General features: G+C 48.7%; 2 protein-coding genes across 2 annotated transcripts; one reads left to right on the top strand and one right to left on the bottom strand.

Moving 5' to 3' along the window:
- Nucleotides 1-245: 245 nt before the first annotated feature.
- Nucleotides 246-5068, bottom strand: ZNF319 (zinc finger protein 319; the record flags this gene model as incomplete). Its single annotated transcript, XM_083370244.1, has 3 exons — nt 246-2855; nt 2989-3075; nt 4389-5068. The coding sequence occupies 3 exons, from the start codon at nt 5066-5068 to the stop codon at nt 1109-1111; spliced, it is 2514 nt and encodes an 837-aa protein (XP_083226370.1). The 3' UTR covers nt 246-1108.
- Nucleotides 5069-17186: 12118 nt separating this feature from the next.
- On the top strand, nt 17187-26996 carry USB1 (U6 snRNA biogenesis phosphodiesterase 1; the record flags this gene model as incomplete). The annotated part of the gene is made up of 7 exons (XM_083370589.1): nt 17187-17320; nt 18555-18715; nt 20721-20904; nt 22597-22650; nt 24250-24355; nt 24677-24760; nt 25580-26996. 7 exons carry the CDS (start codon nt 17187-17189, stop codon nt 25682-25684), a joined length of 828 nt encoding a protein of 275 aa, XP_083226715.1. The 3' UTR covers nt 25685-26996.
- Between the last annotated feature and the right edge of the window lie 659 nt (nt 26997-27655).

Genomic DNA, 27655 nt, shown 5'->3' with positions numbered 1-27655 from the left:
CTTTAAAAAAAGGAAAATTCCCTAAAGGCTACCTCGTTGCTGTGGGATGCCATGAAAAGGCCCAGAACCCACAAGAAGTCAGCAGCTCTCCTTGCTTGCCCCCCTCCCCACCCCAGACTAATTATACTCTGCTCCTCCTTCACACGTGATACAGCCAAAGGGATCTGGGACAGAAAGCCACCTCCCCGGCCCCGGCCAAAAAAAGATAGCATCACTTGCTTTTTTACACTGACCCCACTGCTGGTTTACAGCCATCTTCTAATTTAATGCAGAAAGTCATTTCTACGCACCTCATAGACATGTATATGCACAAACACGCACCTGCTCCACACACACGAGTCCCCGATGAAGGCATGTGCAGAAGTTCAGCTATCTCAAATCTGGTTTATCTGACTGGCAAGTGCGCCCTTTTCGCACTTGGGGTTCCAAAAGGTACAATTCCAGGATAGATCAGTGCAGTTTTAATTAATGTTTTGTGTCCAAGCTCTTCAGTTGCATGTCTTGAATGTTTACATTTCTCAGAGGTTACAGAGAAGCCTATCTATTTATACCACAGGGGAGGGGAGGAGGGGGGAGAAAAGGGAGGAGGGGGGGTCTGCTCTAGCTTTATAATACGTTAAAATAGATAAATTGAGTTTTCCTCCAAGCCCTTCCTGCTACATTTCCAATGGCTGGAGTGGAGGAAATTCAATCCTAATGCTTTTAGATTATTGAAGCAAAAACAACCACCTAAGGGCTGCCGGCTGGAGCATCTACATGCAGAAATCATGGCAATGAGCATGAGGAGGCCTTTCAGCCTGGCATGCGTGCCTCCCGAGTGCTTCTTCACGGCTGCTTCTCAGCCGCTCTGAGTCCTGCTCCATCGTTCACAAACAGCAAAGGCTTCACTCCGGAGACAGCCCTTTGCTTTGCAAACACAATGGAATCACGGCAAGGCCTGGCAGGCTTAAACAGCCAGTCTTTCCAAAGCCAGATACGGCCACACTCGGGCACTGCACAGTCCCGTCGCTCCTGTGGCTTAGTTTACTCTCACATTGAAGGGCTCTCTTCTGGCAGACTGGGACCAGCTCCAGAAGGACAGGAGGGCTGTGCTTGGCAGAGACGCTGCTCAGGGCAGGCAAGGAGCCACTGTGTAAGTGCCTTCCGCGGAGGTGTGCTGTGCGCTGTGCTCCTGCAGCAGGCCCAGGTCCAGGAAGCGCTCGCCACACCACATGCACTTGTAGTGCTGCTCCCGGGTGTGGACCCCGTGGTGCTTGTTCAGGTGCTCCCGCTGCTTGAAGGCCTTCTCGCAGGAGGGGCACTTGTACGGCTTTTCTCCCGTGTGGACACGACGGTGGCGCTGCAGGTCAGAGGCATACTTGAAGCGTTTCTGGCAGTCTGGGCACTTCAGGGGCCGTTCGCGGGCAGGATCACAGCGGTGCTGCACAAACTCTGAGGAGGAGAAGAAGCGCCGTTCGCACAGGGTGCAGCGGAGAGGCTTCTCAGTACAGTGCGAAGCCAGCTGGTGCTTCTGCAAGGCGGAGGCCCGCTTGTAGGCCTTGCTGCAGGCGGTGCATTTGAAAGGCCGCTCAGCGCTCTGCACGCAGCGGTGGCGCAGCAGCTCAGAGGACTGGCTGAAGCCCTTCTGGCAGGCGTTGCACTTGAAGAGGTTCTCAATGCCATGGACATGCTGGTGGTAGAGCAGGTGGGCTGGCTGCACAAAGCCTTTCTCACACAAAGAGCACTTGAAGGGCGGCGGGCCGGCCTCCTGCTCCGAAGAAGTGGCAGGGGCCACAGCCTTGTGAGTGCGGCGGTGTCGCATGAGCGCATACTGTTGCTTGAAGCTCATCTGGCAAAGGTCACACTGAAAGGGGCGCTCCGTGCTGTGGGTGCGCTCATGCTGTCGGAGGTCTGAGGGCCGCCGGAAGGCCTTGTGGCAAGCCGCACAGCGGAAGGGCCGCTCGCCACTGGGCGTGCAGGGATGCTGCAGCAGCTCCGAGGACTCTTTGAAGTGCAACTCACAGACGTTGCAGCGGAAGAGGTGGGCCTCGCCCGAGTGGGCGTACATGTGGCGCACCAAGTGGGAGCGGTGCTTGAACGCCTTCTCACACACGGTGCACTTATAGGGTCGTTCTGCACTATGTGTGCGCTTGTGGTGTACCAGGTGCGAGGACTGGCTGAAGCTCTTGTCGCACAGGCTGCACTTGTAGGGCTTCTCCCCAGTGTGCACCCGCTCGTGTCGCGACAGCTCCGAGAGGTGTTTGAAGGGCTTCTGGCAGATGGAGCAGCTGTAAGGCTTCTCCACTGGGGTCCGGTTGAGGGCTGCCGGCTGCTGTGGCGGGGCAGGTTCCTCGGGAGCTGCCGCCGCTGCCGCCACCGCCTTGTAGGTCTTTTCGCAGATGGAGCACTTGACGGCCGTGTTGCCATTGTGGACACTGTGGTGCTGGGCCAGCGAGGTGAGCAGAGAGAAGCCCATCTTGCAGACGCCACAGACGAAGGGTTTCTGTTCCACCTGCAGGCACTGGTGCTCCAGGAGGTCTGTGGCTTGATGAAAAACCTTCAAGCACTGAGTGCACTGGAAGGAGCGGTCGTGGCCACCTTGTAGGCACTGGTGCTCCTGGGGGTTGGAGAGGTGAGACAGGTCGTGCCCACAAACCCCACACTTGGGAGAGGCCTCCCCTCCAGCGCTGGCAGAGAGGGGCGGGTGCTGCAGCCCGCTGGGCTCCGGCTGCAGGAGGATGCCATACACGGCACAGCCCAAAGGATTCTCGGTCACCGCACTGGGCGGGATGGGGTGCTCTGGAAGGGCAGCCGCGGCCCCATGATGTGAGGGCTGCTGGGGGGGTGGCGGCTGCTGTGACCAGGTTTCTGACATGCTGGAGAGAAAAAGAAGGGGTTCCACAATAAGCAGTTCTGCTGCTCAACTCAGGCAGAGCAATCAAGGAAACCGATTCCTAGAGACTGATCACTAGGGTGGTTGTACGAATCCTCACAGGAGGGGCCAGCTACCTTTGAGACACATCAGACCAAAGCAGACCAGACATCCTGGTGGCCTCCCATCCCCATGTCCTTCTTCCAGAAAGCTTCTGGGGAAACCTGCAAGGAAAGAGAGCAAGCCAGTAAGAATCACCGACAACTGCCTTCCCAGCAGAAGTGGATTTCAGGTTGGGATCAGGGTGCGAGAGCCGCCAAGCGTCACCTTCTGCTCTCCGTAACGAGGTTCTTTCACATAAAGCACAGCATTGAAAACTGGCTATGAGAATCAGCAAGAGAGTTTTGCTCACCAGGCCGTAATTCAAGATCTGCCTCCCCCGCCACATGTTTCCATCATCCTTGAATTGAAATATCTTGCTTCCTTCACTGCTATCTGGACTTCGCTCAGTTCTTAAACCAAGAAGTCCTACGAGCAACAGACATCACGGTGCCTGGGAGATCTTTTTTTGGAAGTTAGGAAGATTGTAAGGTGGCCTCTGTGATCCCCAGCCTGGAAAGAACTGTCTGCTCAGTTGCTGGTGGGCTACATTACAGTCAGAAAAATACTCACTGCAAGGACCACTGATGGAAACGAGCCTTAGGGTCAATTCCGCTTCTTTCAAACAAAGTGAGATTACCTAAGAATGGTCACGTGGCCTACATCTCATCATGTTTTCCCTCATCTTTCTCATCTCCACAGCCCTTCAGCTGCTCTCTGGGGATCCCCTACTCTCAGTTCCAGGGCGCCCTTTCTGCCTGGGGGGAGCAGAACTGGGGACGGGGTCCCAGGGCATCTGCCCAGCGCACCCCAGAGCGGGAGAGCTGCTCTTCCTTGGCAACCTCTGCCCAGGATGGGACAGACCCCCGGGTCCCTCCAACGGCTGCCACGCATCAGACGGGCTGCCAGCCCAGCCTGGCGCCTGTTCCAGCCAGGGGTCCTCTGGCGGGGGCGCGGCGGGGGTCTCAGGCCTGCCACACCAACTCGACCCGGATCCTCGGCCCGAAAGCTCCACAGAGCGGCGCCTCCTTCCGCTCCTCCCGAGGCGGGGAAGGGCAGCGCGAAAGCCGCCGCCGGCCTTTGGGGCAACCTTTCCTCCGCGGCTCTGCGGCGGCATCCTTAGCTCTGCGCGAAGGAGGCCCGGACGGGCAGGGCCGGTGGCTGCGAGCCCACCCCACCCCGCCGCCCGGCTTCCATTTCTCGCCGCGACCCGCAAGGCCGCCCCCGCCTGCTCCTGGGCCGCGCTTCCTCGGCGCTGCTCTGCCGAAGCCCACCGAGCGACCGAGAGGAGCGGTGGGGCGGCGGCCGGAAGCCCCGGAGGCCGAGGGTGCCGATCGCCGGGCGGGGCAGGCCTGCGCGCTTCTCGGGCGGGCCCGGAGTCGGAGCGCGGCGCCCCCTCGCTCGGCCCCGCAGCGCCCTGGCGCGCCCTCCTGCCTACCTGGGGCCTGGCGCGCCGCTCCGATCCCCGGGCTCGCGTGGCGGGCGGGCGGGCGGGCGAGGCCGGCTGGCTGGCTGGCCGAGAAGGCGGGGGGCGCCGGCGGGCGGGCGAGGCGGCGCTGGAGGAAGGGGCGGCGTCGGGGAAGAGCCGCGGGATCGGCGCTGCCCTCTACCGGACCGCAGGGGCAGCCGCGTCGGACGCGAGGGGGAACTGCAGGCGAGCGCCCCTGCCGGTGGGTCCGCCCGCCCTGCCAGCCGGGCCGGGAGGCCTCCGTCGCCCCGGGGCCGGCCGCCGCGCGCAGCGTCCCGGGGAAGGGGCGGCATCAGGCGGAGCCGGCCGGCCTGTTGTGCCACCCAGCCGGGGCTCAGCGCCCCAGTGGATTCCTTAAAAGGGGCCCGTGGGGCGAATCCCCGAGTGGGCGGCCGGGGAGGCTCCTTGGAGAGCCTGAAGCCCTCCCCGCCGCCGCAGCCAAAACGCTGCTCCTCTTGAGAACCGCGGCGATGGAGCGGCTGCTCTTCTGTCAGCGCTGCTCGAGATCTCGTGGCGCCCAGGTGGCCCTTGCCCAACCTTCCGATCCCCCAGACCCAACCTTGCACACGGGGCTCCGTTTTTATCTCGCCTAAGTGCAAATTTGCGTTTCTGAACTGCACCTTATTAAAAGAGGACCAATATTTAAGCATATTGATATGCTTATAGCCTAATTTGTGGGGTTAGCACCTGGAAATTCTATTAAGGTAAAGGTTCCCTCGCACATGTGTGCTAGTCATTTCCGACTCTAGGGGCCAGTGCTCATCTCCGTTTCAAAGCCAAAGAACCAGCGCTTGTCCGAGGACATCTCCGTGGTCATGTGGCCGGCATGACTAGATGACGCTGTTACCTTCCCACCGTAGCGGTCCCTATTTTTCTACTTGCATTTTTACGTGCTTTCGAACTGCTAAGTTGGCAGAAGCTGGGACGAGTAGCAGGCGCTCACTCTGTTATGCGGCACTTGGGATTCGACCCGCCAAACTGCCGACCTTCTGATTGACAAGCTCAGCGTCCTAACCCACTTGAAGAGCGCAGTCCTGTGGGCAAGACTTCCAACCAAACTCATTTATTTTCCTTGGTCCATATTCCTTTCAGCATACACGTGCAAACTGATACACAAGCCATGCAGATGCATTAAGCAGATTACCATTAGCCACTACAGAACCGGAACCAGCGCCTGCTGAACAGATTGTGGCAATCCAGGATCTCCCAGAATGCCCGTTCCACGCTACCACAGCAGATAAGGTCCTCAGCAGAGTACAGGCATGGGTGGTTTCAGGGTGGCAAGAAAGGAGTCCAGGCCCGGAATTCCAGGCATTCTTCACGAGGAGACATGAGCTGTCTTCTCACAAGGGATGCCTATTATGGGGTAGCAGAGTCATCATTCCGGAGAAACTTAGGGACAAGTTCTTACAGTCACTACACGAGGGACACCTTGGCATAGTCAGGATGAAAGCCTTAGCCAGGAGTTATTTGTGGTGGCCGGGCCTGGATAAGGCTATTGAGGAACAGGTAGCGGGTTGTTACACATGCCAAAGATCGAGGCCAGAACAGCCACACGCACCAGTACACAAGTGGGAGGTGACACACAAACCGTGGTCCAGAGTCCACATAGATTATGCTGGCCCGTTTCAAGGTCAAACTTTCCTAGTAGTAGTAGACAGTTACTCCAAATAGTTAGAGGTAGTACCAGTGACGAGCATGACCACAGTCAAAACGGTCCAGGCGCTCAGGGGACTCTTTGCTACACATGGTCTTCCTGATGTGATAGTTTTGGATAATGGCCCACAATTCACATCTGCTGATTTCCAGGATTTCACGAGGGCCAACTTGATTAGGCACGTCACCTCCGCGTCCTTTCACCCATCATCTAATGGGCAAGTAGAACGTATGGTGAGGATGACCAAGGATGCATTGAGACGCATCATCAGCAGAAACTGGCATCAGAGGTTGGCCCAATTTCTTCTGGCACAACACACCACTCCTTGCACAGCCACAGGCAAGAGCCCAGCAGAACTGCGGTGGGGCAGACATCTCATCACAAAGTTGGACCGACTCCACCCTGACAGAGTGGCCACAGACATAGAACAACCTTTACCCCCCAGGGAACTACACACGGGGAACCTGGTTTGGGTCAGGAACTATGGGCCGGGACGTGTGGATTCAGGGGGAGGTGATTGAAAGAACAGGGCCGTTGTCTTACATTGTAGAGGTGGAGGGGGGTCATCAGGTCAGAAGACAATTGACCAAATCAGGAAGCGGGTTCCTGAAAGGTCACCGGGCAACCAATCCACCCAACTACAAACAATGGGCCCTGGGGAGGAGGAGGATCTCACGGACAGTGTACTGATGCCAGAGACTTTTGGCAGGTCGGAACAGCAGCTGGAACAACAGGTTCTGAATCACCAGGACGATGTGGCTGCCAGAGCCCAGAGCCAGGTCTCAACTTATGACTTGGCTGTCCAGGGAGGGGAGCAACCGCTGAGAAGGTCAAGCAGGGCTCATAGGCCACCTGCCTATTTGGAGGACTATGTTAGGTCGTAAGGAAGGACGCAACGTGCCTAATCATCACACAGAAGCATGTGTTAAAAAATAAAATTATTGGTTTTTTTATGGGGGAAGGGGTGTTATGTATGTTATGTATGGGGATAAATAAAATACAAGTAGTGGCTCATTGTAACCATCAGGGGGTGCTGTGCTGCGACAGGATTGGCTGGGACGCGGCCGGCAGGAAAACCCAAGTAAAGGATTGGCTGCCAGTGCACCTGGCCAGGTATATAAGGGATACAGGTAACCCCTATTGTTCAATTGAGCACTACAACCAATAAAGAGCTGCCTTGCTGAGTCCATCGTCTTTGTCTCGCCATGCAGTCAAGACCCACTACACAATATAAAGTATACACAGAGATTTGGAATTTATGCATCAAACTACGTTATTATTTGAATAATGCTCAGTTAACGAGGGTACTAAGCCTTGAGCTCTGATTTATAAAGCCCAATTCCTTGGCTCATGAAACCTGTTAAGTCAAAACTAAAACAGCCCATTGTGGCCCATGTGACTAGATGCTGGTGGGACCTTTGCCACAGAGGTGAGACTTTGACAGTGACTCTGGCAGTTGTGCAGGACTTTGGAGTTCCTGAGACTAAAAGTTTCACAGAAAGCAACGGCCTTTAATCTTGCCCAACCCCTTGCCCACTCCTGGCAGGTGCCATCTGTCCCCTTCAGCCAATAAAACCACCACTTGCAGAGGCAGCCTCACCCACTGCTGAATGGTTCTCATTGCTAGAAAATATTTCCTCACCTACAACAGAGCTTCTTGTAATGCAAGCCTACCACATCTTGTCCTGCCTTCTATATGACAGCTTTTCAGATAGTCCTCACTTAATGACCACACATGAGCCCAGAATTTCCATTGTCCTTCAAAAGAAGAGAGGGAGGGGCGGGGAGAGAGAGAATTAGGAAAAGCAGGATTAGATCATTTTAGTTTATCAGGATATTGATTATAGAAGTGTTTAAGGAATTTGGCAGCTTTAACGTGTTTAAGATCCACCCACTCAGATTCGGAATGGGGAAAGTCTTTCCAAGCTACCAGATACTGAATCTTCCGTTGGTGTTTGCAGGGATCCAAAATGTCTTTCACTTCGAATAGCTGCTGGTCCCTGGACCAGGACCAAGCTGTGCTATGCGCACAAACAAAACCATGCTCCCTCTGGTCCGTAGAAAAAACTCTCCAAATAAACGGTTCCTGGTGCCCAAAAGGTTGGGGACCTCTGACCGTTGAACACCGTTTTCCACTCAACTCCCTCTTTGATCCTAACTAGGTAATATCCTCCTTGCAGGTCTAGCTTTGTAAAGATTTTCCCCTTTACCAGAGGAGTCACCATGTCTTTCATTAGGGGCATGGAGTAAACATTTTCTATGCAGACAGCATTTAACCCTCTATAGTCCACACATAGATGAAGCGATCCATCTTTTCTTGGAGCAGAACTGGGGTTGAGACCCAGGGTTGGGTCATTTGGATGAATCCTTGTTCTAAATTTTTGTCAACGAAGGTCCATAGCTCGCCCACTTCCCCAGGGCTCACTGAGTATAGCTTGGGTTTGGATAATTTAGCCCCAGGTAAGATTTCTATGGAACAGTTTTATGGGCTGAGGTGGTGGGAGTGTGTCCGATCCCTTTTCACTAAATACATCATGTCTTGGTATTCTTTGGGGATTTGAGGGCTTGCCTCCTACTGTTCCTGGGATGCCGCTCTTATCTCCTGCACATCAGGTTGCCCCATCCGAGCCAGCGTTTCATGCGCTTTGAGGTTCTCAAAGGCCCCCTGCATGAATTTTATGGCTTTTCCATCATCCAATTTGCCCGGTTGCTCCCTCTGCACTCATTGCTTTCTCCCTCCAGCCTTTCCAGCTCAGCTTGCTTTCTGCATCAGTGGCTGCCTCCGCCCCCACAGATGAATGTCACCCCTTGGGGTTTCTCTTCCCACTCCTCTTTTTTAATAGTAATAATATAATAATAATAATAAAGTTGGAGGGGACCTTGGAGGTCTTCTAGTCCAACCCCCTGCTCAGGCAGGAAACCCTATACCATTTCAGACAAATGGCTGTCCAGTCTCTTTGTAAAAACTTCCAGTGTTGGAGCATTCACAGCTTCTGGAGGGAGGTTGTTCCACTGGTTAATTGTTCTAACTGTCAGGAAATTTCTCCTTAGTTCTAGGTTGCTTCTCTCTTTTGTTAGTTTCCATCCGTTGCTTCTTATCTTGGAGAATATTTTGACTCCCTCTTCTTTCTTACTTGTCAGGAATCTGTTTAATCTTCCACTTGGTGCAGAGTTTGTCACCCAATTGATGTCAGGGTGATTAAAGTCCCCCATTACTATTGCGATGTGCTTCCTACATACCGTAGTTAACTGACTAGCAAAACATTCATCTATTTCCTCTTTGGTTGGGTGGCCTGTATTATGCAATGTCATTTTCCCCTCTTTTTATATTAATCCAAATGCATTCAACACAGTTTTCATCATCGTTGTGCTATTTCTGTAGAGATGTAATTATTTCTTATATATAAAGCAACTTCATCTCTTTTATTTGGTCTGTTCCCTCTAGCAGTGTGTTCCATTTGTGGGTTTCATCCCACCAAGTTTCCGTAATGGCAACAATATCATATCTGCCCTCATTTACCTAAATTTCTAATTCACCCTGTTTATTGCTCATACTCTGTGCGTTAGTGTATAGACATTTGAATCCTTTATGACTGACCCCGTGTTTACTTTCTACATAACCTGTGTGTTGCCTGAGTTCCCCTATTTCCTTACCATCTTTTTGATTAGTGCACTTGGTGTGGCACTCACTATTAAAAACTTGATTTTGCTTGACAGCAAAGGTTAATATTCTTATCTGCACACACATCTATGTTATGTGCACTGATAACCCTATTAATTTTATATTGCCAGAGACAGGAATGTTTTATATCAGTTAACTCCCTGCTCCCGTTATTCAGTTTAAATATTTCTCCAGAAAATCTGTGAATTTAATGCCAAGTAACTCAGTCCCTTTTTTTGATGGATGCAAACCATCTCTTTCGTACACTTTTTCATTGGACCAGCTGCAGACATCGTGACTAATATAACCAAAGACCTTAACACCACTCTTTTGGCCACATATTGAATTCTGCTATACGCCGGCCTTTTCCACTTTGTTCTTTATACACTGGTAAAACCTCTGGAAAAGCCTACAGCCTATCCTGCTAAGTTTTTGCCCCAGGCTCTGGAAATCATTCTGCACAGAGAGTACATCTCTTTGGGACAGATTAGTGCCAAGATGTACAATGGCATCCACGTCACGGTCCTTTTTCCCAACCCCTAGGGACCATCGGGGTCTTCCTCCAGCCATTCAGACAGATGCAGTCCTCCCAGTGGGGGTCTTGTAGATGCTGCTCCCCAGGTTTCAATTTCTTCCACCGTAGAGGTAGAATCCTCTCTGGGTTGACTAAAATTGCAGATTCTGCCTAATGTCAGACTTGCCCCAGTTTGGTCTCTCAGGAAAGTAGGACTTGTGGCTTTAGTTGAAGCAAAGCAATTTTTACTGAAAGAAACTGGTTGCAACCAAGTCAGGTGGAATCTAGAGTTCCAGTGCAAAATACAAAGCTATTTCCAACTCCCAATTCCACCACCCCCCATGACCAATCCCCCCTCCCCTTTCATTCTCAGGGAAAATGGCCTTGAAGACAAGCTGGCATAGCGATCTGGTTGTCACTTCCATTGTCACTTCTCCCTCCCCATTTCCCACCATTACATACACAGATGTGGGTTGCCCCCAATGCCTCCCTCCCTTCCCCTTTGATGGCAGGAACCCGGCAATATGCCAGGCTGACGATGGAGGTCCTGACAAAAACTTGGGAGGTGGTGGTGTCTGTAATAGTTTGAACAGTTGTTAAATGATCAGTCATTATGAGAGGACTACAGAATATAGAGTAAAAGAAGCGGTCTTGGAGGTCTTCTATCTAATCCAACGCTCTGCTCAAGCAGGAGATTTTGTACCATTTCAGACAAGTCACTGTCTAATCTCATTTTAAAACAACTTCTGGAGGCAAGTTGTTCCACTGATTAATTGTCCACACTGTCAGGAAATTTCTCCTTAGTTCTAGGTTGGTTCTTTCCTTGGTCAGTTTCCATCCGTTGTTTCTTGTCTTGCCTTCAGGTACTCTGGAGAATAGGTTGAACCTCTAGTCCTGGTGGCAGTCCCTCAAATATTGGAACACTGCTATCATGACACCCCTAGTCCTTCTTTTTGCTGGACTCGACATAAACAATTCCTGCAACCATTCTACCTGTTTTTGCCTACAGTCTCCAAATCATCTTTGCTGCTCTTCTTTGAACTCTTCCTAGAGCAGGGGTGTCAAACTCAATTTCATTGAGGGCCACATCAGCACTGCGGTTGCCCTCAAGGGGCCGGGTGGGTATGGCCAGGGTGGACATGGCCTACTGGGTGGGCGCGGCTAGAGTGTGTATGGCCTACTGGGTGGGCGTGGCCAGCTCTACATTGTTCGCATCAAGGGTGCCTATGGGGGCCTGGGCAGGAGTGGGACAGATCTGAGGGTCTCTGGCAGGAGGAGGGTCTCTGGGCCAGGGCCAAGGCAGCGGGGGCCATTCCCTCATTGTTTCCAGGATGGCTTCACGGGCCGCATGAAACCACTTTGTGGGCCGGATCCGGCCCCCGGGCCTTGTGTTTGACATGTCTGTCCTAGAGTCTCAATTTTTTTTGTATTGTAGTGAATAAAAGTAGATGCAATATTCCAAGTGTGGTGGTACCAAGACATTATAAAGTGGTACTTACACTTCATGTGATCTTGATTCTATTCTATCCCTCTATTAATGCAGCCTAGGACTGTCTTGGCTTTTTTTGGCAGCTGCAGCACACCGTTGGGCCATTTAAGTGGTTCTCCAGTAGGACTCCTTGATCCCTCCCATAGTTACTGCTATTTAGCCAGATACCACCTATTCTATACCTTTGCATTTGGTTTTTCTTGCTTAAATGGAAACCTTACTTTTCTCTCCGTTGAATTTTATTTTGTTGGATAAAGCCCAGTGTTCAAGTTTGTCAAGAACCTTCTGGATCTTGAACCTAGTTCTCTATCTGAGATTGAAGCACTTAGAGGAAAGAAACACTCATGTGCGTTTGTTGTTTGTCGACTTCAGTTCGGCATTTAACACAATCATTCCCCAGCATCTAGTAGACAAACTGGGCCTTTTACGCTTAAGCACCCCTTTGTGCAACTGGATTCTTTTATTATTATAAGTTTTATTAATTTTATACTATTTACATTCAAATATTTGTGAAGCAATACAGTGGTTGGGTAATCAAAAGGAAACAATATCAAATAACAGGTTATTTGTACATAGCTCAGGTTACATCAACAAAAATTCCCTCTCCGCTTCCCTTAGTTATAACATAGTGAACTTAATCAAATTAATACGTTTCTAATTGTGACCTACTCAATTAAAAGAGTTTTCAATATATTTTCATTAATACATATCAATATCCTGTTTTTAGGTTTTATCTAATTGCAATGAAATAATCTAAAGTAGCCTATACTAAATGAAAGAAAGGTTACTTTTGTGTGACCCACATTTCCCTCTTTCAATAAAAAGTAATTAACCTGTCTACAAAACTTATATTATTCATTTCAAAACAGTCTTATTTTTACCAATATCTTCTATTTATTATCTTAACAATTCACCACTTATATCAAAATATATTATATCTTTCCAAATTGTATGATATATATCGATTCTAATAATTTTCTTTTAAAAAATAAATACAAGATAAGTTTCTATCTATATCATTACAACAAATATATTCTATAAGTCGTCTTAACCGTACTTCAATTGTTAAAATACTATCTTTTGATATATCATTCCAAATTCTATAATATAGTTCAGAATTATATTCTAAAAGCTTCATTTTGTTTTCCCTTATGGATCTAAGACCTAAGTGTAAAGTGTATCTTTAGGAATCCCAAAAAAAAAAGACAAGTTCAATTTTTTAAATCTAACTCTTGCCTTCCTTTTGTGCCAATCAGGCTTCACTTTTGGCATCTTTAAATTCTCAAATGTATCTCTCTTTCTTCCTATACCCCTTATCTGAATCCAGGGAGAGTATCCAAATGTCAGTTTTGCAGAGAAAGTGTCCCCTTTGTCTTCACTCTTAATGTTGCTTTCTTCCGGTGCTATTGCTTTTTGAGTTGTAAGTTTTGTAGTTGCCATTGAAATTTGGACTTTAAGGTTCTCTGTAGGTTGCATTTGTTGTTCTTTGAAATCTCCTATTTTAGTGTTATTTCCACTTCTATTTGGTTTTGGATTATCATTTCCTCATCTAAGGTCAGAATTTGATTTGGTGGCTTTAAGTTGTCAGATTTTTCTTGCAGTTTGGCTTTAATTTGCTCTGTCATTGCCAAAATTGTGTCTAGTATCAGTTTATAGTGAAGTGGTGGGATATATTCATCCATTTCATTGTTGTTTGCAGCTAAATCTTCCATGGAGGCTATTTTAATAAGAGTCAAAGATTATCCACCTCCAGAAGAGTTGTTTTCAGTGCCAGGTGTTCCCACACTTATCTTTAAAAGTAATGTCAAGGACAGCTCTGTTATTAAGTCAGCTCTCACAACAGGAAAAAAATTTACTTGCTGTACCACGTTTTGCCACAAGATGTCATCAATAGCATATAAAATGGAATGTAAAAATTTTCTTTTTTTCCAGATTAATATAAAACTTTTGTAGCATTAGTCCAATTTTTTTTCTTAATTCACAGTTTAGAGAGAAAATAGGGTAGTAGATCCCCACTAAAAATAGGAGCTTTTTAGTAAATACAGATAAAATTGCTTAATTTCTTTGCTGAATTACTTGAATTTCTTTTAAGGCTTTAGGATTTGTTCCCGGAGTAAATATTCGCCGTTTTTTCAAAAAATGGGGAAGGAAATTTTCAGGAAAGTCCCACAGGAAAATGGTTAAGGGAATAAGAAAGGTAAACTCTTGCCCAGGTCCTCCAGATTGCTTCTTAGTGCTAAGTAGTGCTTTTGGCTTTCGGCAGCGAGCGGCTTAATGATTGGCCATCTTTATGGCCGGTCTCCTCTTCTTCAGGCCAAAGAAGTTGTCCCAGACAGGGAAGGCCTCCTCATGGTAGTCACCCCTCCAGGGCGATTTTCAACCCTTTTCAGGGTCCTCCAAAAAAGAAAGGACGGCAGTGAGTGGATCCTTCCTGAGTGTCTGGAAGCGCCACGCATGCAAACCGGAAGCCTGTGCAACTGGATTCTTGATTTTCTAACCAATAGGCCCCAATACGTGCGAGCTGGAACAAATACCTCTTGTAATGTATTGGGATTTTTACTTGAACCGATTCACATGTCTGTTTGAATGCTGCTTAAGGTTGCTCAATGGTGTGTCTGTGTAACGGTCACTGACTAAGCCACTTGTTGTTTCCAAGAAGATCATTGGATGATTTGGAGCAGGAATGGGTACCTTTAAACCTATTGGCCGCTGCCTAGTGGCCAACTGTATAAGTAGCTGCGCAGCAGCCTCTGTTTCAGTTCTGTTCCTGTTTGCCTGAATAAAGCATGTTCCTGTTTGCAACCTTCTGTCTCGCTTATTGCCTGCAAAGAATTGGCTACACAACACCTCTAATACCATTTTCTTGAGCACAGGTTCTCCTCAGGGCTGCATCCTAAGTCCGCTGCTGTTCACCATGTTGACTCATGACTGTTTATTTATTTATTTATTTATTATTGGGACTTATATGCCGCCCTATCTCCCGAAGGACTCAGGGCGGCTAACAACAATAAAATACAATAATACAAAAGTTAAAAAGAAATTAAATTAATAGCCCCAGTAGTGGGCCTTATTCATGATGACAATGTGGAAGCTTACTGCAAGGAGGTTGAGGGATTGGTGAACTGGTGTAAGGAAAACAGCCTAGTTCTAAATACCAGAAAAACCAAAGAGATCATTGTTGATTTCAGAAAAGGCAGGCACAGCCAAACTTCTCTGTGCATTAATGATTCACCTGTGGAGAGTTACCAGCATCAAATTCCTGGGTGTGCAGCTAACGAGTAGGCTGGCTTGGTCGCTCAACAGTGAGAAACTGGTGAAAGGCACAGCATTGCCTGCACTTTCTGCGTCGCATGAGAAAAGCACATCTTCCTTCCTTTGTTCTGACCAATTTCTACAGGGGGACGATGGAGAGCATCCTGTCATACAGCATCACAGTCTGGTTTGGAAGCATCGCTGCTTCAGACAGGAAGGCGGTGCAGAGAGTGGTGAGAATGGCCCAAAAGATCATTGGCAGTTCCCTCCCTCCCATCCAGGACATAGCACAGAAGCGTTATTGGGACACTACTCATCCTCTTCACAACCTGTTTTCCTTGCTACCTTCTGGGAAGCGGCTTCATGGTATCCATAGCAGAACATCCAGATTCAACTATAGTTTCATTTCATACAGCATTAACCTTGTGAACTCTCCGACTTCCTCCTGCCATTATATATTCAAGTTGGACTATTTAATATTTTATTGTTTGCATATGTATGGGTGGGTGTAGGTCTATACATATGATGTATATTGTATGCTTTAGGTGTGTATCATGTATATGTTTCACTTTGAGAGCGGGCAACTAAATTTCATTTTTGATGTGTGCTGTTGTCCCCACAGTAAAAAATGACAATAAAGATTATCTTATCTTCTGGAATGTTGGCTATTCCTGCCAGTTTAGTGTAGTCTGCAAATTTGATGAGTTTCCCTTCTATTCCCTCATCTAAATCATTTAACAAGATATTGAAGAGTATTGGGCCTACAACAGAACCTTAGAATAGAATAGAGCTGGAAGGGACTTTGGAGGTCTTCTAGTCCGCCCGGTTCAAGCAGGAGAACCTATACCATTTCAGACAAGTGACTGTCTAGTACCTTCTTAAAAATCTCCAGTGATGGAGTTCCCACAATTTCTGAAGGCAAGCTGTTCCACTGGTTAATTGTCCTCACTGTTAGGAAGTTACTCCTTAATTCCAGGTTACTTCTCTCTTTGATCAGTTTTCAACTATTGTTTCTTTTTATAAATATTTTATTAATTATTGTTTCTTGACCTGCCTTCTGGTGCTTTGGAGAATAATTTGGCCCCTTCTTCTTTGTGGCAGCCCCTCAAATACTGGAATACTGCTGTCATGTCACCCCTATTTCTTCTTTTCTTAGACTAGCCAAACCTAATTCCTGCAGCTATTCTTCATATGTTTTAGTCTCCAGGCCTTTTATCATCTTAGTTGCTCTTCTCTGAATTTATTCCAAACTCTCAACATCTCTTTTGTGATATACATTTAGTGTGTATAGGTGTTCCTTTACCTTGTCTACTTTCTTGTCTACTCTGAGTTTTATTCCTAAAATGTATTTTATAAGTACTGTTTTGAAGGTTAGGCTGTTTTTTTCCCTTTGCATGAAGACAGATGCAAAAAAATAAATTAAGCAGCTCTGCTTTCTCCCTGTGGCTCACCTCCTTGCCCTCGTCTCCTATTACGTGAACCGATCATTTCCGTGACTTTATTCTTGCTTTTTACATGTTGAAAGAAACTTTTTTTATTATGCCCCACAGCTGGCAGAAGCTTCAGTTCTCCTTCAGCTGTGAGGCACCGAGACCGGCGCCTTCTCCCTCCCTCGCCTTCCGTTTTCAATCCAGTCCTCTCGGGATAACGGGCGGGCCTGTTTCCCTTCAATATCACTTTCCAACTCTTGGCGAGTCCGCCGTGCCCGGGAGAAGCGCGGCCTCAGCCCGCAGGAGGAGAGGCGGGAGCCGGGGTCGCGTCTGGCACGTCCGCCCGCCGGCCGCCTCTGTGTCCGGCCGCTCTCCCGCTGCTCTGCCCCCTCGTCCTCCCCCCCCCCGCCGCCGCAAGGGCGCCCCTGGTTCTCCGGGAAGGAGGTAGGGACCCCTCGAGGCCATCGAAGCCACCCCGCCAGGAGACGAGCCCAAGCTGCTCGGCAAGAGCCAGAGGCCTCGGGAAACGAGGGCCCGGCCGTTGGCGAGGGGGCCGCAGCGTCCGAGGCGGAGGGGCCGAGTCGGCGGTCAGTTCTCGCGACGCTCGTCCGCTCCACCGGCGGACCACCCGAGCTTTGGAACTGAGCCCGGAAGCGGGCCGCCGGAGACGACTCTGTGGCTGTGAGTCCTCGCCAGTGGGCCAAGGTGCCACTTCTGCGCAGGCGCGACGCTTCGCTTCCCGGGCGGCCTCTCCTGCCTCCGGCCATGAGAGCGGCGCTGGTGGACTACGGCAGCTCCGGCTCGGAGGGCGAGGGCGAGGCCGCCGCCCGGGGGGGAAGCAGCGGGGACCCTGGGCCTGCCCCGGCGGCCGGCCGCGGCTTCTCCCCGCCGGGCAGCCGGTGAGCCTGAGGCGCTTCCCGACGGGCTTGGGCGCCCCGCGAGGGAGGAGCGGCCGGGGACGAAGCCTTCCGCCCGGCCTGCTCCTCCCGCCACGCCCGGCGAGGCTCCGGAGCCGCTGGCTGCGCCTCGGTGGCGTTCACGGGGCCCGAGGGCCCGTCCTGGGCGCCGCTCCACCCCGGGGCCTTGGCCGACTCGGCCGGGCTCCTGACGCCGCCGCCGCCGCCGCCGCCCGGCTGGAGAAGGGCCCGCCCTGCCCGGGGGCGCTGCTCTCGCGCTCAGCCTTCCTAACGCCTAAAGCCCCGTCGTTTTAGTTGAAATGGTGGGCCGGGAGGAAGGCGGAGTCTCAGACTCCAGAAGTTTTACTGAAGTGCTCGGGGCCTCCTTTAAATAGCAGCAAAGGCAACGCCATGCCGGTATCTGGGGGCAGATTATTCTTAATCTATTCTGGTGTAGAAATTGGCAAACTGAGACCACGGCATACATTTAACTTGCCCATTGAATTGAACCAACTTGGATTGGCACGATAAACTCTATAAACACAATAAGTAAAACTATAAAGAAACTGACCATCCTAGGTTAGTGTGTTCTGGAAAAGGCAGTTCTGCTCTCTGGCCCAGTTAAACCTGTCTAGCCACAAATCACTTTTTCTGACTGGGCGCTCCTAAGGCTGAGAAATTTCTCGTTAGACACGCTACAATAATCCGTGCCCAGATTTCTGACCTGTTTTTCCTATTTCTTCACTTGATGTCGGTGGGGAGGAAACCATCCCTCTGTGCCTTAGTCCTGGAATACCTGTTTGCACTTCCCTAAACTGGAAAAGCCTGCCCTTTTCACTTACCCTGACTCAGGGGTGTCAAACCCAATTTCATCAGCATTGCAGTTGCCCTCAGGGGGCCGGGTGGGCGTGGCCAGCTCTACATCATTCGCATCAAGGGTGCCTATGGGGGCCTGGGCAGGAGTGGGAGAGATCTGAGGGTCTCTGGCAGAAGGAGGGTCTCTGGGCCAGGGCCAAGGCAGTGGGGGCCGTTCCCTCACTGTTTCCAGGATGGCTTCGCGGGCCGCATGAAACCACTTCGCGGGCTGGATCTGGCCCCCGGGCCTTGTGTTTGACATGTCTGCCCTAACTGGACGAGTGGTGTTCATTTTCATTCCTGTTGGAACAGGGACAGGGGCTTGTCTTCTGATCTTTGAGCAGAAAATGCTCAGGGTGCCAACTCTCCATCCATTTTGCAGAGCTGCAGTGTCCTCCCTCCCCTTGCCCGACAGTGTGCAGAGGATGTTCAGAGATCAGGAAGAGAAGGAAAGGGTGGTGGATGATTGCAGTAAACATGGAGGCCGCCTGCGGACATTTCCTCATGAACGAGGCAACTGGGCAACCCATGTGTACATGCCACGTAAGTCTCTTGATGTTTTCCTCTTCTCTGAAACAGGAATGGAGGACTGACCCGTTCCGAAGGAATCTTTAGGGTTGCCTTGAGCAGAGTGGAACACCAGGAGCACTTTCTGTGCTTCTGATCTGCCTAGAGAACTAATGTTTCCAAATGTTTCTAAAGCAATGAAAGAACTTTGGGTTTCTGGAAAAAAATGAAGCACTTGAGTATTTTTTTCTTGAGGTACCCAGTTTGGTGCATTATTTTTTCTAATTGTTGATTGGAAAAATGCATTGCAAAATTTAAGAAACCCTTCATAGTCAGATCACGCACTGGTATCCTTCAGACTTTGTTATGCCATCCCTGTCTATAGGGAGACTGGGCCCATATGAGTGGTCTACCCTGGCAACCATGGACCCAAATGGGTTCCAGAGCGGGGAGGACTCTGCAGAGGAACGTGTTGAACTCCTGATGGACAAAGTCACTTGAATTCATTCCCATTTGGAACCCATGCATGGTGAGGTCCACGTGGGATGCCTGTAAAAGGTCTTGCTCACTTATCTGGGAACAGTTCGTTCTTGTTGGACCCAAGGAAGTGAACAGTGTCCTCAGTATGGTCAATGCAACCATCTGGGAATTAGACCCTTGTCCCTGCTGATTGGTGAAAGCCTCTAGGATGGTGACTGGTAGGTTCAGGCAGTGATAAATTCCTCACTTTTGATTCGCCCCTTCCTCAAAAAACCATTGCTTGATCCCACATGCCTGGACAATTTTGTTCCATTTCCCACCTTCCATTTTTAGGGAAGCTGTTAGAGAAAGTGGTTGTCTGGACTGCTTCCAGTCTGGATGTAGGCATGATTATGGGATAGAAACAGCATTGATTGTACTTGTGGATGATCCCTGGCAAGAGCAGGATAGCCTTCAATACCATCGGCCACGATTCTGACCACCCCAAGGCAGAAAGAATGCCAAGGGGCTGGAACGCATGCAGCAAAAAGCCCCCCATATGGTGAGGGGTTTGCGGGCGAGATCCTGCAGAGCAGTTGAAGGGATGAGGCTGTGGAGCCTGAAGAAGTGAAGAGTTCTTTCAAACTTCCATGGACAGGGGTGAGTTTACTTTGCACAGCTCCTGAGGGCAGTTTGCACAGCTCCTGAGGGCAGAACTGGAGCCAAGTGTTGGGACCTTTGCAGAGAGCAATCTAAACTGAAACTAAGAATTTCCTGGCAGTAAAACCTATTAAGTGGTGGAATAGCCCAGCTCCTGAAGTTGTAGGGCTGGGAGGGATCTGAGGATTCCTGGGCTAGGCAGAAGGTAGACTGGAAGGTCTGGTAGTCAGTCTGCTGCATGGCAAATGGGCAACTCCATCACGCTGGCCATCTTGCGACCATCTCCCAACTCTGGGATTGTAAATACAACTTGAGCTTTTCTGGGTGTCAACTGTCCAGTTGGCCGAGCCAGAAAAGAGAAACTCCTGGGACATTATTTTACCAAGAGTATAAACTTGACTGAATAAACCATCCTGAGACAGATGAAGCAAATTGAGCTCCGGGTTTCCCACGCAAAAGCTAGCCTAGTTGATTCCTCCCTCCCTTTCCGTTACATCCACCTGTCACTTCTGTTCATCTTGGAATGGGAACCAGCGAGCCCGCTGTCCACCTGCTCAGTGTGTCCTTGGGGTGGGCACTCTCGCACGGGAACAGGCGGTTCCCCCCCCCCCGCCATTCCATTCCCCTTTTCTTTGTCAAGCTGCAAGCAAAGCGGAATATAGGTGAAGTGCAAATCAGTCTTGACGCTGGCATTCTTGGCCAGGCCAAAAGGCACGTAAGGCAGTGATTCTTTACTGGGCATTATTAGGGCACGTCCTGTAATTGTTTGCTTGCAAACTGGGACTCCTGCTGTTGAGATGCTTGCGTAAAATAATAGACTTTGGGGGGCGGGGATTGGGTTGAGTGGTAGTATTTTTTGGGACCAGGAAAAGGGGTAATGAGGTCGTATAGTTTAAGAGCGCGTGCTCTGCTTTTTCTGCAGACCAAGCTGGGGAGGACTTTCTGGATTTACTGCAGCTTCTCCTTATCTGTGGGCGCACTTACGTTCCTGTGCTGATGGGACAGGAAGAATTCCACGTCAGCCTCTCTCAAGGGGTGGTGTTGCGCCATCACTGGATCAACCTTTTTGTCCAGTCCCTCAAAGAACGCTTGGCTTCCTGCCACAGGTGAGGCCCATTGACCATGCTGGCGGTGAGTTCCTATCATAACTGACAGGCTGCTTTGGGGAGGTTGCCTGGAGATTAGGTGGGCTTCTGACAAAAGCAGGCAAGCAGATATGGGCAAGGCAGAAACAGAGGCCCATCGGGTGTTGATAAATGCCTGTTGGGGAGCAGGAGAAAGCATACACAATAACCTGCAGGAGGAGAGACCTGTTGGGGCTGCAAGCAGTGGCATTTTCCTTCTGCAGAGTGTTTCTCAAATTTGGCAAGTTTTAAATTATGTGGACTTCAAGTCACAGAATTCCCCAGCTGCAAAGCCACATATCTTAACCTTGCTGAGATTGAAAAACTCTGTTCTACAGTCACAAAAGAGTAAAAGGTGCAGTGTGTCTGTGGGGCCAGAAGGTTCTGCTTCTTTCCTGTGTTTTCTGTTGGCCATTCTGAGGGGAAGGTTCTTGTTTTCTTAAAAAAAAATTATGAAGTTTTTTTATTGCTTGCCCCAAGACAGCTAATTTTCACCAGATGTGACAAGAAGGCAAGAAAAGCGCAGAGCTGCCCAGAATTGCCCAGCTGAGGTCCCCTGCTCGCCCAATATCTGACATGCTCTGCAGTTCCTGATACTTGAGAAGCACCAGTTCTTCGGGGGTCCTTGGCTGTACTTTCCACACATGGAAGCTGTCAATTTTTGGGGTCAGGGACATTTCTGATAAGTTGTACAGGGGCCCTTGCAAGGTGGCTGCCATGGGAGGACATGGCTAGTATGACCAAGTTGCCAGCAGACTGGCTGCCAAAATGCCCTTGGCTGTCCCGGGAGGGCTCTGTGGGGCCTAACGGGTTGCTGCAAATCAATATGAGGCAAGAGGCTGGTGATTTGTTTGGCAGCTTCAATTCCCATCATTAACTGTGACCCTTGGAGATCAGAAGAGCCCCAATTCCGTTAGCCTTTTATAAGGCCCTAAAAGCCAGTCCTTTCCACCAGCCTGGGGCACTGAATGGGCTGAGGGTCCCGTTTCTTGGCTCTGTTGCTAACTGGCTTTTAGTCTGGTGTCTGTGGAATTAGATATTTTCAATGTTTTTCACTGGTTTTATTGTAATATAATAATATATAATAATATATAATAATATAATATAATATAATATAATATAATATAATATAATATAATATAATATAACATAACATAACATAACATAATATAATATAATATTATAATATAATATAATATAATATAATATAATATAATATAATATAATATAATATAATATAATATAATATAATATAATATAATATAATATAATATAATATAATATAATATATAATATAATTTATAATATAATATAATATAATATAATATAATATAATATAATATAATATAATATAATGTAATATAATAATATAATTAATATAATTAATATAATATAATTGTAATATAAGCCATCCAGGGTCATTGACTGAGATGGGAGGCCATAGAAATTGAACAAGTAAATAAATTAGGCAAGCGTCCCCAAATCTTAGCATGCAGTGAATGAGGGGAAAGTAGCACAGTGATTAAATTAACATAACTGGATTGGGCTTGAAGCTTGGAAGTGTCATCAGAAAGTCCCAGAGAAGCAGAGAAATAGCCATGACATGCAGTCCTCTTGCGCGTCTTGTTTCTGCCTTTCATTTCCATGTTAGTTGGAATCTCTTCTGTGTTGCAGGTTCACCTTCAGAGCTGATCAAGTGAAGGTTTACACCAATGAGACCAAAACCAGGTGGGTGAACAATTGTCGATCTCCCCCCTCAAAGAGATGTGGAGAGTCTGGTGGGCTAGGAATAAGTGTGGAACGATTGCTTCGGTTGCATTAGCAAAATATTTCTGGAGGTGAAAAAGAGGAAGACCAGACAGAGGAGGTGAGAGATGGCAGGCAGGTGTGGGCTCAGCAACTCCATTGTGGCCTTTCCAGCTGCAGGAGAGTCCCTGTTCAGGGGTTTTGCCTGCCCCTGTTACAGTTCCAAATCTGATGGTACCTGAATGGATGTGCCTCTGTCCTGAAGAGGATAGGCATTGGCTTCCATGGCACAAGGGCTGCGGTGGCTGGCAGAGGGAAGGGAGCTCTCTTGGAAATGTTTTGCATGAATGGAGGTGTCTATTCATCCTAACAGGGACAACTCCCCCTGCAGTTCCAGGCACAGCAGATCCCACCAGCCCCACCTTTTTGCCAGCACCTCCCCTTCTTTCCTTTTAGCCCCCGCCAAGGTCCAGGACATCCCTGCTCAGCAGATTTTCTCCATTAAATCCTCCTCAGCCAGTGCAGGTGGTGCTTCTGTAATACAGTTGTCTTCTTGACAAACTTGAGCAATGGGCCCTATCCAACAAAATGTGTTTTAATGTGGAGAAAACTTTTACATTTAGGCAGGAAAAACCAAAATGTACAAGCACAGATTGGGCAAGACCTGGCTTAAAAAGAGTAACTGTAAGAGGGACCTTGTAGTCCTAGTGGACGATCACTTGACTATGAGCCAGCAGTGTGCAGCAGCAGCCAAAAAAGCTAATACAATCCTGGGCTGTATAAACAGAGGCATAGAATCAAGATCATGCAAACTATTAGTACCACTTTATAAAAGCCTAGTAAGACCACACCTAGAATACTGCAGCCAGTTTTGGTCACCATATCACAAAAAAGATGTTGAGAGTTTGGAAAAAATTCAGAGAAGAGCAACTAGGATGATCAGAGGCCTGGAGACTAAAACATACAAAGAATGGCTGCAAGTCTTGGATGTGGCTAGTATAAAGAAAAGAAGAAACAGAGGAGACATGATAGCAGTATTCCAGTATCTCAAGGGCTGCCACAGACAAAAGGGGATCACGTTGTCCCCCAAAGCACCAGACGGCAGGACAAGAAACAGTGGTTGGAAACTGATCAAGGAGAGAAGCAACCTGGAATTAAGGAGTAACTTCCTAACAGTGAGGACAATTAACCAATGAAACAGCTTGCCTCCAGAAATCATGGGCTCTCCATCACTGGAGGTTTTCAAGAGGAGACTGGGCAGCCACTTGTCTGAAATGGAATTGAGCAGGGGGCTGGACTAGAAGACCTCCAAGATCCCTTCCAGCTCCTCTCCTATCCTCTTTTCTCACCAGAAATTGGTCCTTTGCTTTTATGCTGCCTCTTCTTTTCCCCCTGAACTTTAAAAACTTTTGTGCTGTCAGTTTGGCATCACCCGAAAGCCATGCACATCTCCAAGAAAGCCTCTGTTTTCTCCAGGTGCCAGGTGATCTTCTCTTGTGTTTGGGAATCAAGTAGCCTTCCATGCAAGGTGTTGATCCTGGAAGAGCTGCTGCAAGTTACTCTCTAAAAATCTTCTTGCAGGACCTTTGTTGGCTTAGAAGTCTCTTCAGGACATTCTCAAATGTTGGAGTTGGTTTCAGAAGTGGATGAAGTTATGGAGGAATTTAACCTAATGCCTTTTTACAAGGTGAGGCTTGCAGCTATCTCATGGAAAATAAAAAGTTACTGCTTTAGAATGAGTCTCTGGAGGAAGCTGAATAGTAACTTGAATAATCATTTAAGCAGCTGTTTAAATGCACTTCAAACAGCTTCATCTTCTTGTCCCGTCCCGTCCGTTCCCCCCCCCTTAGGGTAGAATCAAAATACTGATTCAGTTACCAACATTTGATTCTTTTACCTCTGCTCTTTTATGAACTCTGACCCATATTGCAATGCAGAATATGACTCCAATTTGCTCTAATTGAAATGCTGGCAGTCAATTCACCTGACCACTGGTGGTTGTTCATAGGATCCCTCGTTCCACATGAGCCTTGCCTGGTGTGTGGGGAATATGTCGGAAGCCCTCAGCGGCCAGTGTATCCAGGAAATGCAGGTAACCAGTCTGGAAGCCTTTAGCTGTTGGGAAACACCCTGCAGGCAAAGAGGAGGGATCAAGTGGGGAACTACTACTGAGTGATTGCACAGCCACAAGAGACCTCGGGCTGACCCCCCGACCCCCCCAAAATTCTTTGGGGCCTTATCTGTTTGTTCCCAAGATAAGGCAAGCAGTATAGGGAGATTCTTGTATTATAGGCAGAATACAACAAAGTAGTCAGCTTGAACCCTACATTTGTGGCCCTGGTTGTGTGTTCCTGACATTAGCAGAGAGCTACATGAGACCTCCATACAGGTCATTCTGTGTCCCAGTTTTGAAATGGACTTAGTTCAAACTTCAGACATGTTCAAGATGGATCCATGTTAGACTCAGATCTCTACCAGTCAGCTTAGAAGATCCTGTTTGTTCACCTTGAAGCCTGGAGTGAGTAAAAAGACCCAGCTGGCTGTGAGGGGCACAATGGAAGATGGTGACCAGAGGTAGCATGAGACATGCAGCGATCGGCTTTATAAAATCTGCATTTCTTGATGCACCTTTTTGCAGGTATGCTAAAGTCAGGCAGCCTTTCCCCTCCAGGGGGAGTTTCCAAGAGACTTGTAATTGTTTTAGCCATGGAAGACTGAGCAGGGGATTGGGATGGAGGCACATGTGAAGAGGGCTCCTGATGTTTGCAGGGATCCAGCTGTGAAGGCTTTAAGCAACTTAAAATGAGGTTGGGACCAGTGGATAGCCAAAGAACTGAGCAAAGCTGTAGGCGAAAAGTTGTGCTGATAAATTCTGCCGGGCTGTTCTTATTTTGCCTTCCTATTGCTGCAGGAGATTGTGGATGGCTTTGAGGACTCTACCTACTTGCTGCGAATTCCTGGGACTGAAGTCCGTTGCAAATCTGGCAATAAGGTTTTCTCGTTCCCTCTGCAATAGAGAAGCCCAGGAACAAGAGCAGCCGACTTGCGATAGGTGCCATCAGCCCTTTTCCAAAGATGGGCAGACGTGCCACTGGATTTCCACGGAGTCCCTTTGGAGTCAACTAGACTCGGCAACAGCAGACCTTCCAAGAGCCGAGGCAGTGAATGCCCTCAGACCTCTGCCAGGCCGGGTCCTACCTCACTCAGTTCTCAGCTGCTGGAGAAACAAAAGCATGGCTTTCTGAGAGTGAGGGGGAGCCAGTGGGATGTTTCTCCAAGCTGCAGGACTTTGTCTGGGAGAAGGCTGATCCAAGGGTGGCGAGAGGCCCTTGGGGGACGCCTCGGGCACGGCGGTCTGAGGGTGAACCACAGTTAATGAAGAAAAGGAGAGCCAACTCTCTTCATGGTCGGTTTCAGACGCTTTGCTGAAGGGGTTTGCTGAAGCTTCCTGGATAAGTGATTCCTCAGAACCTGCTTTGATTGGTCTGTTTGAATGGGGGGGGGGGGAAATCATAAACAGGCACAAATTAAGAAACATGTACGCAGCATTGGAGTTAGATGAGCTCTCCTATGCACATACTGACAAAATAATTCCTCTAGGTCAAAATCCAAATTAAAGGGCCCCCCCCTCATTTGTCCATCGAAAGCACAATAGTGGCCTTGAAGGGCATTCAGATGTGCCCAATTCACAAGAGTTGGAAAAGGTAAACTCCACACGATCCACACTTATTTCCCTGCATTCTTGAGAGGAACTGGGAAGTGTGGAAAAAGACTAGTTCCCCCAAAGAGCATAAGCTAGGTAATTTTGAGATTTGTTTTTCATTTTCATGATCCAAGATGGAAACTTCTGAATGCAATAAATCAAAACGCTGGTTGAGAAATTTGGTGGGGGCAGGTTACGGAATTGAAATGTTACCAGCTTTTAGTCAGTTTCCATTGGCCCTCCCTAATTGGCATCTCTCCGGTAGTGCTGACTTTAGCTCCCGTGACCCCCCCCACACTAGCCTTGCCTTTTGGGGATGCGGGAACCATTGCCAATGTCCTGCTGGTGGGCTTCAGGTCTCCTCTGTTAACTGTCATGGGACTAAGGAAGTGGGCCTTTCTGCTCCCCTCATCCCCCGGGACCACCCTCCCCTGGGGCCCCCAAATGCCCTCCAGAGCTGACGTGTCACACGACCCCCATTGGGTTTATTATTTGATTGTCTCACTCGGGGCTGCCTGGGGGTTATGTTTTTTAACTGTATTGTTTTGTATTTGTAAACTGCCTATATTCTGTGAGAGTGGGCAGCTGTAATAAATTTAAATAATATATTTTGTTATGAAAAGTATACCAAGCCAGAATTTCTCCAATGCCTAATACATTATTTCTCTCTCTCTCTCTCTCTCTCTCTCTCTCATATGGAACATTCACATCACATTTTAATAAAAATAAAAGAAATACAAAATATAAAACATCTGGATTGCAGCTATAATTTTTTGCTTCATTCGTCTCTGTTATAGGCTCTGTTTTGGTACTCTCACTATATGTTGGATAGTTGTTTTTTGGCCCTGCAGTCACAATTCACAATTTGCAGATCAACCATGGCCAGTGCAAATTTGGTACGGTGTTGTCCATATCACACAGGCTGGTCAAATCCTGGTGGCTTTTCCAAGATGCAAAGCAAACTTGGTAACGAATGTTTGAACACAGATGCGTTTTGCGCTTAGAAGGGTTGCAGATTGGCTCTTGTGCTATTTGAGGTGCTCAACTGTATTTTGAAGTTTTTGCATTGACACCGACTAAACTTACTAGAACCTCTTAAAGTGCATCTTATCCCTGCATTTGTCCTGTGAAATTCTCCAGTTTTCTAGAAAAATTTAAGATGAAATTGTAGTTTGACAAAGAGCTGCAACCGTTCGGCAGCAGCTCCCGCTGGGCTGCGGCTCCGGGGTGGCGAAAGGGGGGCCGACGCCCATCGGATGTGGGTCCCCCGAAGCGCCCGTCCGC

Source organism: Vipera ursinii, assembly GCF_947247035.1.
Source record: "Vipera ursinii genome assembly, chromosome: 10".
In the NCBI taxonomy this organism is placed as follows: Eukaryota; Metazoa; Chordata; class Lepidosauria; order Squamata; family Viperidae; genus Vipera; species Vipera ursinii.
This window is presented reverse-complemented; position numbering and strand designations above follow the sequence as displayed.